Below are 12,557 nucleotides of genomic sequence, written 5' to 3'. Positions count from 1 at the left end.
TGCTTTGCAAGGAGACTTACTTCCAGGGGTGGATCTACAGGCTACTCCTAAAAATCCTGCTTTCTAATAAAATCACTGTTAATTAAATCTTGTTTCTACAATCCATTCAGTTATCCATTCAGTTATCACTGGACAAATCAGCTGACTGTAATATTAGCTATTTTACAAAAATCAGTTAAACAGTTCTAATTACCATTTTAAGTTGCAAGCTTTTGTTAATGAGAATTGTTATTTTTATTAACACTAGCTGCCACATCTAGTTTTTGCTTGTTTTAATTTTCACTGTCAAATAGAAAAATGAGGTTTTACTACTAAAGAAAATTTGTGTTGTTCATTCTTACCAATAATAAATTGAAAACCAAACATTTATAGGCCTTCTGTCATTTTCCTAATGCTTTTCTGTTTTAAATGAGGAGACAAACAAATGAAATAAGATGTCAGGAAGGAGAATTAAAATTTCTTCAGAAATATGATTTTGTGAATTCCTGACCACTTTAGCTTTCTAGTTCTACAGCATTTTCACCCAGGGAGGACACGCTGCTGTTCCCAAAGGGTCTGGGTCTCCCAGCTTGGGGACAAGGGCTGAAGGTGCTCTGGCTCTTTCAACCCTGCACATCTGGATTTCCTTTTTTTGGAAATGAGTCGCAATGTACAAAACATGTAGAATAACTGGGTTTTGGCTAGATATGCAACCAGAAGCCAGCTGGGCAGTGTTCCTGGGACTCCCAGCTGAGATATGGCTTCTGTGGCTATCTGCAGTGTACCTTTCTTTTTCTTCAGGGTATCATTTTCTTTGTATCACCAACCTCTGCCAGATACAGTACTGTTCATTTTCTGTCCCAAGCTGTGCTCAGCATTGCTCAGTGTCACTAAACAGATACTAAGGTTCATGCCAGAGTTTCAATTTTGGGCAGAGATGTACCTATAAAAATGATATTTGTATTATCTGAATTGACTTTGTTCACAGGAAATATTTGTTCATAGGAAATACCCAGATTCATGGATGGGTGGATAACAATAAAAGGACTTCCCTATAGTCCAGCTTGTAAAGTATAATCAAAATCCTGGCTTAGGGAGGGCTGGAGAGAAGAAAGGGTTTCTTGCATGTGTCTCAGTAAGTCAATTGGTGGGGTGTTGTTCTGAAGTGCCCTGCTACATTGCCATCACACCCTGTCCTTTTGGCTGTCCCTGGGCACATGGGAATACTACTTGCATTGTTTTTCTTGCTTGGTTCTGGTCTCTTGCAGCTTTCTGCCTAGGTAGGGCAGGAACAGTTTGGGCAGGGTGGAATAACAGCAAGGTGTTACCCTGCCTACCCAGAAACATGCTTAGCCTTTGTGTATACCAAGAATAACTTTTGCTATGCCAAATTTCAGAAGCGTATTTCCTCTAGGCTTCATTACATTCTCTCTTTTGCTAGTATAGTGGTCCCACATGCAAACTGTGTTTCTGTGAGTTCAATAGATGGGATACAGATAGAGAATGGTAAGAGATAGAGATGGTAAAGGTATGTTAGTTTGTCTGACTCAACTACCAGCTAATGCAGGGCTGGCTCCTTCAAGCGCATAATCAGTTACAAAGGCATTGCAGCCCACCATACATGACACTTAACCTTTTTTTTTACTGTCATGTTACCAGGTTGTTGCTTGAATTTGAAAATTAAGTGCATTGGGAAAATGCCCTCAAAATTTGAGAGACTGAGACATGGCTTTTTTTCAGGAGGAATTTAAGTGTTACTTTTTATAAAAATGGTGTAGGATTTTAGGATATCTTAGTCTTATTTACATTTTAAAAGTTTGCACGCATAGTTAAATTCATCTATTTCAATGCAGTCATTTAAAGTCTGGTCATTTACAAGCTATTAGAATGATTAACCTATGGCCATATTCAGTAACTTTAAATCAAGCAGAGTTCAGTTATATGCAGCTGAAGCATTGCAAGTGGCTAAAATTGGTGAGCTGGGCTCTTGGCTGTTGCAAAGAAGTGCCCAGCAGAGGTCTGGCAGAAAAGCTGCAGAGACAGTCTATAGCCATTTGTGTGCTCTCCTTTAGCCATTTGTACAATGAGCCAGTTCTCCAGCATGAATCAGAGCATCGTAAAGCTTGATCTAAAGTATATGGGCTGCCAGCACTGTGAGAGCCCATCCTAGCAGCCTAGTGCTGTCTCTCATCTCTAACGTCAGTCATGAGAGAAGTAGCACAGGATATGAGGTTTTTGGTGAACCTCCCTCAGGGCAGGGCAGTGTGGCAGCCCTACTGCAGCTCAGAACCATGATGACTTACCTGAACTAGCAAGGCTGTAAACAGAGGTAGCTAAGTCTTTCTCCAAGAATATCCCATGCTTCATTTCGTAAGAGAGTTATTATGGAAAAGCAAGACTTGAAATTTCTGCTGTTTGGAGCTGCTCCTGCTATTTGTATTGTCCAAGTCAGGAAGGAAGTTAGCAATATCAGATGGCACAGCTGCTTCTTCAAATGATGGGAAGAATCTTTTGCTGGTAATGGGAAGGTAACCAACTACCAAGAAAACAGCAGTTGGGTTTGGAAAAAACTGTCATTTTTTTTCCTTTTGTTGTAGAATTCCAGTATCAATAGGATAATACCAGGCTAGAAAATTCTGTGGTACCAACCTTGAAATAATGTGGTTTTCAGGCATATATTTTGAAATACTAAATACTTCTAATACAGTTTTATGGATACAGTGATATATTCTAGTTCTCATGAAGAGAGAATAATTGTACCTGGTTTCCCAGCCCAGCTTTTACAGTAGCTATGCTGGTTGCTGCATCCAAAGATGCAATTATCAATAATAGTGATCTGAAAAAGTGATCTGAAGTTTCCTACAGAATCTTTCCTGAATGTACTGTACATAAACATTGTCTGTCTCTTCTTTAGGAGGAAATACGTCCCCAGTTTGAAGCCAAGTACTCCAAGAAAGAGCGAATGAACCCCATATCCGGGAAGCCAGAGCCTTACCAAGCATTTGCAGACAAATGCAGCAGACTCATTGTTTCTGCATCTGGAATATTTTTTATGGTTTGAGAACTTTTATTTATTTACCAGTTGCATAAATGCAAAATGACGTTACCTCTGCTGAGAGAGTATGGAGATACTGGATATGACTGCCTGAAAGTTAAATAAGCTCTAGCATGTTTAGTGCAAGCTAAAAATCTCTACACAACAAATATCCTCAGTTGCAGTAAAGTCCCATACTAGTGGAATAGTGACGCTATCACATTGAGGCACCGACTTCAGGTGACTGATTTCCTTAGGCTCCCTGTGTAGACAGTGCAGAGTCATGAAGAGATGCTGTGGAGGAGGCAGTTGTCCTTCTTCCCTTCCACTGAACCTTTGAAAATGTGTTTACTTGACACCTAGATGCCTTACTGTACTTTAATCTATGTATAAACTCCACAGCAAAATAGAAACTCAGTTTGATTACTGTCAGCCAGAAAGAAAATGAAAAAAACTTTGCATTAGAACATCTGTGCCTGTTTGAGTTCTGTTTAATACTTTCAGCTTCTGGTAAAAAAAAAAAACAAAAAAAACACAGTATTAGGTTTATCTTCATGTGATCAGATACACAGCAATTTACATGTCCTTTACATCCTCATTGAGGATGTATCTTAAAATCCAACTTAACATTTATAAATGAAAAACAACTAAGCTTTCAACTACCCATACAGATAATTTAATGCTGTTTCTCCAAAACAAGCATGAGATCTTACTTTGTATCCCCCATCTCTTGTAGGTATACATAGGAATATTAAGATGATTTATATTCTTTATGCACCTATTGGATTTTATGCAAAACTTTTCAGATATACCATAGCATGTGTTTGTTTTCTTTACAATCTCCTGTTAGTTTTGCATTGTCCTGGTTTTAAACCATGAAATGCAGCATGAAACTTGACTGCCAATTTTCAGCTTTAATTAAACGTGTACCTGTAGGAAAGAAATGCAGAAAATAGATATTTTACTCCTATCCCTAAACACTCAGATTAGAGGGTTTATTCTGTAGGTCATTACTACACTCAAGTACCTAGTGATTCGTCCTGTCCAAAAAAGTTAAAACTGCAAAAATGCTTTGAAATTCCCCAAGTATGACATTCAGGAGTCTGTTGTGTAATATTTCCTGAAGCAACTTACAAATTCTGAATTTAATATAAGAAGTCCAAACCAGAATTTTGATATTTTTATGGATATTTGTACCTCTGATTTGGGGGGACTAGAGTTAACAACACAGCTATTTTTGCTGAAATTCTTAAAAATTGATTAAGATGGTTTAAATCACTTTTTTTTTACTCTTTAGAATAATGTAGGTAGAGTAATTAGAAGTAATGCTTTTCCTTGAAACTAATGTTACTTTTACTTGCAATTGATGCTCTTAATATCCTACAATAATCATGACAAAAGTCTCAGATGCAAGAGGTTTTGAGATTTTCCCTTCCCCTTCACGCACTTTATGTTCTTGCCAGCTCAAGTGCTTCCCAGCCTCTTAGTCTAGACCACCATGTAAGCTGGAGCAGCTTTACAGGTGTTCTAGTCTAAAGTAGCGGGTAAGCATGAAGGTGCATGGTCACCATAGCCTTATCGCTTTTAGCACTGGCTCCTGGGGCAGGATGCAAGCCAGTCAACGGGAACCTCTACACTATGTAAGGAATCCAGAGAATCTAATAAACTGGCTATTCGTGTTCACACACACTTCATTTTTCTTTCTCTTTTCATGGTGTTCTGCACTCGGATTGTGTCAACTATTGATGAATGAATTCTGTAACTGCTAAAATATGAAAATGGCTTTATTAACATTTAGTGTTTTCCAAATCATTTTATCTACTCAGTTAGCTTAGATATACAACAAGTTTGATAGGTTAAACTGACCTCTCAACCTGGGAATACACCTAGTTTTTGCAAATATTCAGCTGTCTTCTGCTGAAGAAACTCTCCCTGTCTAATAAAATAGCTAATGGGTACTGTGTCAAAGTTTGTATGAGATGGAGTCACCCACGCTAATTCCCAGCTCTTTGTCCTTTAGGTGGCTGGCTAAAGAGTGACATAAATTGGTCCCAATGGAAAACAGTTGTCATTTAATGCTCAGCTGTTGCATATGGAACATCAAGTGATCTAGCAGCCTAGCTTAGCTGCATGGCTTTTACATTATAGTGTCATCTTTGCTGAAAGTCTCATCAGAGAAGAAATTTCCAGGGCAACTGAATTTATTAACATCCCTAGGTAGAATCTTTCCAGAACAATAGCAAGAAAGAGCTTGCAAGGGTAGCGTGCCAGGGTACTTGTTGAGGCAATGCTTACAAAAGCAGATATTTTTCTCTGTAAGTTCAAAGTCTGCCAAAGCACAAAATCCATCCCAAATGTGACTTGACTGGAACATCAGCTTGAGGCTAGCTTTTGCACATCATTGAGAAACACGTGTGTAAGGAAAATTTCCAGTTTCTGGAGTTGGCAATGCTGTTTCCTACATAAATGCTAAGGAACAGTTACGTTTTCAAAAGAATGTTTAAATATTATCTTAATACGATATTAGAAATATTTTACATTATGGAAAATGAGAAAAAGTTTAAAATATTCATGTTGAAACTTCTCTCTGGAATCCAACCAGATGTATTTTTTTAAGCCTTTCACTTCATTGTTTTAGTTTTCAGAATGTCACGAAGAAGTAAACTCCCATTCAACTGAAGGTTTTCAGGTTGTCCTCTCTGCTTTTTTCCCTCTTTAGATCTGTGTGGTGATTGCTGCTGTTTTCGGAATTGTTATTTACCGTGTTGTGACTGTCAGCACTTTTGCTGCCTTTAAGTGGGCTTTAATCAGGAATAATTCTCAGGTTGCAACTACAGGGACTGCAGTGTGCATCAACTTTTGCATCATCATGCTGCTGAATGTGGTAGGTAAAACTAACCACAACCAAAGTGAACCACCAGGTCAGCAGATATCTCCGTCTGTAGATTACCAGATACTTTCAGATCCTAACTTCACTTCTCCGTTTGGCATAGGCAAGACTGGGTTGAGGACTAGGACAGTCTATAAAAAAACTATTGGCTTTCCTATGTTTTACCTAAGGCGGGACCATAGCCTGAGAAAGGACAGGGAGAAGAGGTGGAAGCTATTATTCTCTTGGAAGTTGTATTGAGGGGTCTCTTCTTTTGTGTTATTTTGAATTCATTGTTCTTTTCTGAAGCTTTTAGGGCTTTTTTATCTACCTAGAGCACACAATAATCATAGCAGAAATAAAAAGAAAACTATGTATATCCTTATCAGCAAAGCTTTCATTTCCAAACCCTCATTATAAACCATTGTATATGCAGTGAAGCAGTAACATAGCAATACTGCACAAACAAAAATACCTGTTTCGCAAAGATTTCTACAGCTTAGGGGAAATGGTAAAATAATGGAAGATGCCATAAAGATACCTCTTGGAAAACTTTAACTTTTTTCCCCAAATATATCAAATAAATAGAGTACAGCAAAGATGGATTTCTTAAGCCTTATGCTCATTACCATGAAATACCATGGCCTTAGAACTGGATATGGCTCATGGAAACAAAAGACCCCAAAAATGTGAAGCTGCATGAGCTTTCTAATGAAGGAGTTAGGAAGATAATCTTTCCCTTCCCTTAATGGAAATATGTGGTTTACTGAAGGATGGTAGTGGGATTTCCTTTGAGTATGAATAGTATTTTTTTTTTCCCCAGCTGCAATCAGGTAGTTGAATCCTCTACAAGCTGTAATTCAAGAAGTGTAACAGGAGGGCAAGCTAAGAAAGAATAAAAAAAACAAAATGGACCAAGGTGGTATGTAGCTAGGGAATTCACTGCTGGGAAGCCTGGACAAAAGCCAGTGACTCTAACACAAGTTGACAACCTCTAACCATCAGGGGAGAGGTCTAAACCACAAGTAACTTCTAGACTGGATGCTCTGAGAGCTAGGTAGATAGGCTGACACATCCATCATGACAAAATTATATGACCTTCAAGCCTAATGTTTCCCTGATAATCATGCAGCTTGACCTGGGAACAGTCATTAGTTTTATCTGGGTTAATAAAGCCCGTTAATTCGATTGATAACGTCCACAGAAATTATGAACACAGAACAGAATATGATGCTAAACGGGGCCCTTTGGGATGAGCAGTGATGAACTGCAGTGCCAGATAATCCGAGCCAAGCGTTGTTAACAGAATCTTTAACACAGTCTTACTGTTCCAGGAGGAATCACAGCAAAACTGTTGTGCTATTGTTCTGCTCTGTGTTTTTGGAAAAGCTTTGACACCCACATCCGCAGAGCAATGCACATTTATAAAACGGCACACTCCCTACTGAGCTCAGCATATAAACCACCCAGACATTTAACGCTTTTACACTTGCCATTAGGAGAGGCTTTTAAACCCAGAAGGAATCATATTTTCATTACTTGAAACAAAACTGTCTATTCTGGAGGCAGCAAAAAGTTATTCTAAACAAGAAGTGGTTGTTAACATGGATGAGATAATTCAGGATGACTTCAGTTCTTAAACAGTCAGTTTAATCTGTAAATTGTGCCTCACTTAGCTTAAGTAACAGTTTATAAAGATAACCGCCAATGGAAATAAACATTGTTGGATATTCACTTTAGGAATAAACAAGTACTTGGGCCTGAAAAGTGAGGAGCTCTGTAGCCCTGCAGGCATCAGTGGGAGCTGAGAATATTTAGCATTTTTGTAGGAACAGGCCCCAGCTTCCTTTAAAGCAAATGGAAATGGTTGTATTTATTTACACTAATGATGGTGGTGGTGCTGTACTTTGTGTTCAAAATCTCTTTGCAAATACTAATTATGAAAACCCTCAGTAACTCAAGTAAGTTTTTGTAAGCTTCATTAAATTAGCAGTCCCTCAGAAAAATTGAGAACATAGTACCTGCTAAGCAAGGCCAAGTGCCACTTAGGGTTTAGAGCAATGTCACTGATTCAGAGTAAGAAATGTGTATGGTGGTGGGGATTACTAAAGACTTTCCCTGAACAGCCCTGTCTCACCGATGATGTTCCTTTCAGCACCAAAAAAAAAGAAAAACAACCCCCCCCAAAACCTAACATCCCAGAATCTACTCTTGCTAAGGTGATTTCATTAGTGAGTTAAATGTTCCGTAAGTAAGTAAAACAAAAATCCCAGTCATGCTATTGTTCTGCTTTGTGTTTTTCAAAAAGCTATCTGACCCTTTTTCACCGTGTATGTAAAACAGGGATAGTGAGAGCATTTTTTCTGCGTATATTATTGATGGAAAGTGCTGCGTAAATTTTTTTAAAATATTACTGTCCATTGTTTGATTATATCATTATAGGTTTATTACTATATAGTTTTATTTTTGTTATCTTTATCACAGCATCAGAGATTATCTGAATGTCAGGTGTAAAATGTAAGAGCAGTTACTCTTCCTAGGAAACAGTTCTATATTGTTAACCATGGTGATATGATCTGGTCGCATTTTTAAGAGGCTATTTCTTCTCTGTTGCAGCTGTATGAAAAGGTTGCTCTTTTTCTGACAAATTTAGGTAAGCAGTGATAAATACAAAACTGAATGATATTGCATTGATTTTTTTGCCTGTATACTGCAGCTGTATTCAAACCTTCTGTCTAAATATCAAGTCCTAATTAATTTAAAATCTATAGGAATTACTGTTTTTGTTAAGTTTATTATGAAGAAGTACATCAACCTAGCTATTGCTCATTTGAATCAGCAGTGACAATAATCACCCACCTGCAACCTTTGGTTCTTGTTCCAACCCCACAGATTGTGAGAACTGGAACAAATAGTTACCATGGAGGCAAAGATACTGTTTTTCAGAGGGAGGTGAGCACTCACAGCTCCCAGGTTTTGTGGAGATGTGGAAATGACAGAATCACTTTTGGAAACTGAATTTATAGTTTGAAACTAAGGTGCTTACTGGCTATCAAACATCTCCTTTTAAGAGGGGTAGTAATTTGGAGGGGAACCAGTTATGTGAGTCTTCAGCTCTACCAACAGCTAAACTCCAATGGCGTTCTAGGTTTTGGTAATCTTTTGAGATCACCCATGAAGATCATGATGTTTGCGTTACAGTAAGGACAGCATGTTTCTTTGGTTTTATTGTCACCCACGTGCTGTCACTGGGGTGGCAATGGTCTGTCACTGTATATCTAGGGCTGGGACAGAGTATGGAGATCCTGAGAAGGATCTGGGAGATTGTGGTAGTTGCTTGCAATTGGCAAAGGCCAATCTTACTGTCAAGAAGTCTGAAATATGGCTCTTGCCAAAGGCCTATTAAGCCAAGCATATTATTGCATATGTAGCAGAAGTTGTTCGAGGAGGTTATTTTGAGCCTTTGTATGTTGATGATATTCAGTAATGTATTTTGGATCAGGTGGACAGATTTCAGTCTCTGCTCAGAGGAAACACACAGCTGATTATAGCTAGTGTCAGAGCTATTTTATGTCTGGAAAATCATAGGTGATGTGTTCAAAACGTGTCTGTGTGTGAGGCTATTTTATTCTGTTCTTTCTTCCTTGATTGAGAGGCCTAATTTGAAGCTTGTAAGTTTAAAATGTTGCTACCATCCTGTATCCATGGAAAAGACAGCTGCTACTTACAGCTGAGAAAAGTGACGTCCAAGTATGTGATTTGCACAGGCTATGCCCTTTTACTCCCAGTGACACCCCAGGGACAGTAAGACATGCTTTAAAGGCCTTGAAGCTTGATTAGTTTCTGCCAGGTTATCATCAAGGCAGGTCTACTTCTCGTAGCTTGCGCAGACTGCACTAGTACGAGAACTCAGTGAGTCAAGCAATTCTGAACATGTTCAGCCTGTTTTGTCTTTCCTACTCTGTCTCAAAAGTGGCTGATTTGGTGTGAATGATCTTTATCAGTGTAATAAGCTCAGACTGGGATTGGCAGCCCAGTTACATTCAGGATGTGCTTTTCCAGTCTTTACATGGCCTTTTTCTGAGCTCACTTATGTGCTCCTCCAGCATTCTGCCGTTTTCTCTGACTCTGGCATATAAGCAAGGCTTCAGGTGCAGCCCTGTTGAAGTCAGACTTGTCCTTCCCATATATTGGCATCAAAAATCCTTCGTTTCTTTCTGCTTGACTACACACAGACTTGGGTTTCTTGACAAGCCTTCCTGAAGCACTAATGCTGCTGTTAATTTATAGTCTGTTTTCTAGTTTTGTTGATGCACCCATTGGAAATTTCCTCATGGATATGATGGCTCTGATTAATGAGAATCTAGTTTATCATTGCTGTTTCTGTACTTCCAGTACCTTAATAGAGGTTTCCTTGGAAATAAATATACCAGTACTGCAACCATGATGCCCAGAGCAACCAGTAGTACCTCTGCTTCTCCTCTAAGTACTCCTGCTCACAGCAGCGGGATGACTAATAACAAGCTCAGGCCAGTTGGAAAGTACTCGCAGGACATGGTGCTGTTGTGTTGGCATAGAAGTTGTTCTGTTAATTCCTGTCTTGATCACTGTTTGGATGAAAATCAAGGGCCAAACTGAAGGGAAGACATGTCTTCCTCTTTCCCATTTGTCTAGTCACCCATCGATTGTGAAATATTTTTTCTCAGTCTCCTGTGATGAGCAACCTGGGGCAAGGAAAGGGACGATTCATGCAATGAATCCGATGCCTGTATAGAGTCCTTAGGTGCCCATCATGGTAGGTAAATCCATGAAACAGACCTACAGGAGGATTTGCTTCAGTTCATTGTGTCACCTCAAACAAAAGGCACTTGCACAGCTGTGTAGCAGGGTGCTTGCTGCCAGTTTCGTTCCAGCAGACTGCAGAAAGGGAAACAACAAAAGAGCCTGAGCCTGTAATGCACACAGGAATCTAAAAGGGATGTTGAACATATTATCACAACCACTTTCTTATAGTCTCCTGGGAATGCACATAGCCAGGTATCAGAACAGATTTCTAAGAGTTTTACAAGCTAGCTTGCTGTGTGCTTCTTTTGGATACCATTTCTACTGTCAGCTTATATATTGAAATCAGCAGGCTAATTTGCAAATACATTGCCAGCTCTGATAGGTGCCTGCAGCCCTTGTGCCAAGTAAAATTGTTAATCTGATTAAAGCTCTCAAACTCTGCTCTCTTTCTTCACAGAGCAGCCTCGTACTGAGTCTGAGTGGGAGAACAGCTTCACTCTGAAAATGTTTCTTTTTCAGTTTGTCAATCTGAACAGCTCTACCTTTTATATAGCATTCTTCCTTGGAAGGTAAGATTGGTATCTGTACCCTCATGTTCACAGAATGAAGTTGAGAGGAGAAATTCAGTTGTCTGTAATGAAACAAAATGGGACTGTGTGACCAAACATCTCAAAATGCAAATTCCACACTAGCAAAGTGGGACAGATTACATTTACATTTTCCTTTAAAAAGGCGCAGAAACAGACATATTGTTTTCACTTCCTAGCACCATGTAGCCTTAGTGCTAACTCTTAACAATTACATTGTTGGGAACTGATGCCTCCCCCAATACTATACGTACAGGTCACTTTGCTCTGTCTTTATGTGTGTAATTTGTACAGGTAAGTAAATAATTTAAGACTGTGTCTTTTCTTTCCCGAATACTGAGGACTTTGCTTCATTTATTATATGATTTGGTCTGTTAGCAGTGAATTGGAAACTATCAAAATTTGCTCTTTTCTGCAGAAAATGAAATATATATATATATGTCTCTTTCTTCAAGTTCCCTAAAAGCAAAAGAAAAGCCTGTCAACAGAGATGGAGCATCCATTAGTGTGTATTATTTGCATGTGGGAATCATTCAGGGGGGAAAACATGGCAGACTAGTATGAAAATTATGTTCCCCTAATGAAAACTAACATTTTCACTGGTTTCACAGAAAGGCAGGTGCCTGATCCCTCATTATGGTGCAAGAAAATGGTCTGGTATTTGAAAGCCATTTTCCAAAGCCATTTTCCAAATTCACATAATCAGTTTTATTCAGATTTACTCCCTTCTCCACATATGCTGAATATCAAACACCAGAGTATTTTGTATTCATATAAAGCTGGAAGTACAAATATACTTAGTGCTCCATGTGAATTATTCTAGGAATCCCCCAAATCTTTTTGCAGCATCTTTACATCTTTTCTAGTTATATCAATCATGCCAACATGACATTAGACATAAAACAACAGCGTGAGCTTTCTTCTACTTTTGTGAGCAGAGGGCTCATACAGCATAGCTGATGCATATTCCTGTGTTAAAGATTTACAGGACACCCTGGTGCCTACTTGAGGCTGATAAACCGGTGGAGACTGGAAGAGGTGAGTGTTCCCTAACTATTGGGCTGCTGGAACAAGCTACACTGATTTATTTGCTGCCAGCTTGGCTGGAGCCCGCAGAGGCAGACACATATGTCTGCCTAGGTATTTTTGAGTACATTACTGGGTTCTTGTTTGCTCTCTAACTCTACACTACTGACATTCTACCGTCTGCTACAAAAACATCTGCGTATTGATATATATATCTGCTTATTTTTCAAGGCTAGCTGTTTCAGTTGAGTCTCTTCATTTGAATAGCAATAACAAA

At 38.9% G+C, this 12,557-nt stretch overlaps 1 protein-coding gene across 1 annotated transcript in view; it reads left to right on the top strand.

Moving 5' to 3' along the window:
- The window catches only part of ANO4 (anoctamin 4), a 137,499-nt gene that overhangs the window by 101,924 nt on the left and 23,018 nt on the right, over nt 1–12,557 (top strand). Inside the window, exons 17-21 of the mRNA XM_026076113.1 lie at nt 2,894–3,034; nt 5,733–5,897; nt 8,499–8,535; nt 11,125–11,236; nt 12,235–12,292. Of these exons, the coding sequence (XP_025931898.1) occupies nt 2,894–3,034; nt 5,733–5,897; nt 8,499–8,535; nt 11,125–11,236; nt 12,235–12,292 (513 nt within the window). The remainder of the gene's footprint in view (nt 1–2,893; nt 3,035–5,732; nt 5,898–8,498; nt 8,536–11,124; nt 11,237–12,234; nt 12,293–12,557) is intronic.

The sequence above is a fragment of the Apteryx rowi genome, unplaced genomic scaffold (assembly GCF_003343035.1).
Source record: "Apteryx rowi isolate R43461 unplaced genomic scaffold, aptRow1 scaffold_426, whole genome shotgun sequence".
NCBI classification, from domain to species: Eukaryota; Metazoa; Chordata; class Aves; order Apterygiformes; family Apterygidae; genus Apteryx; species Apteryx rowi.
The sequence above is the reverse complement of the archived record's forward strand: the minus strand, read 5'-3'. Positions and strand labels throughout refer to the sequence as shown.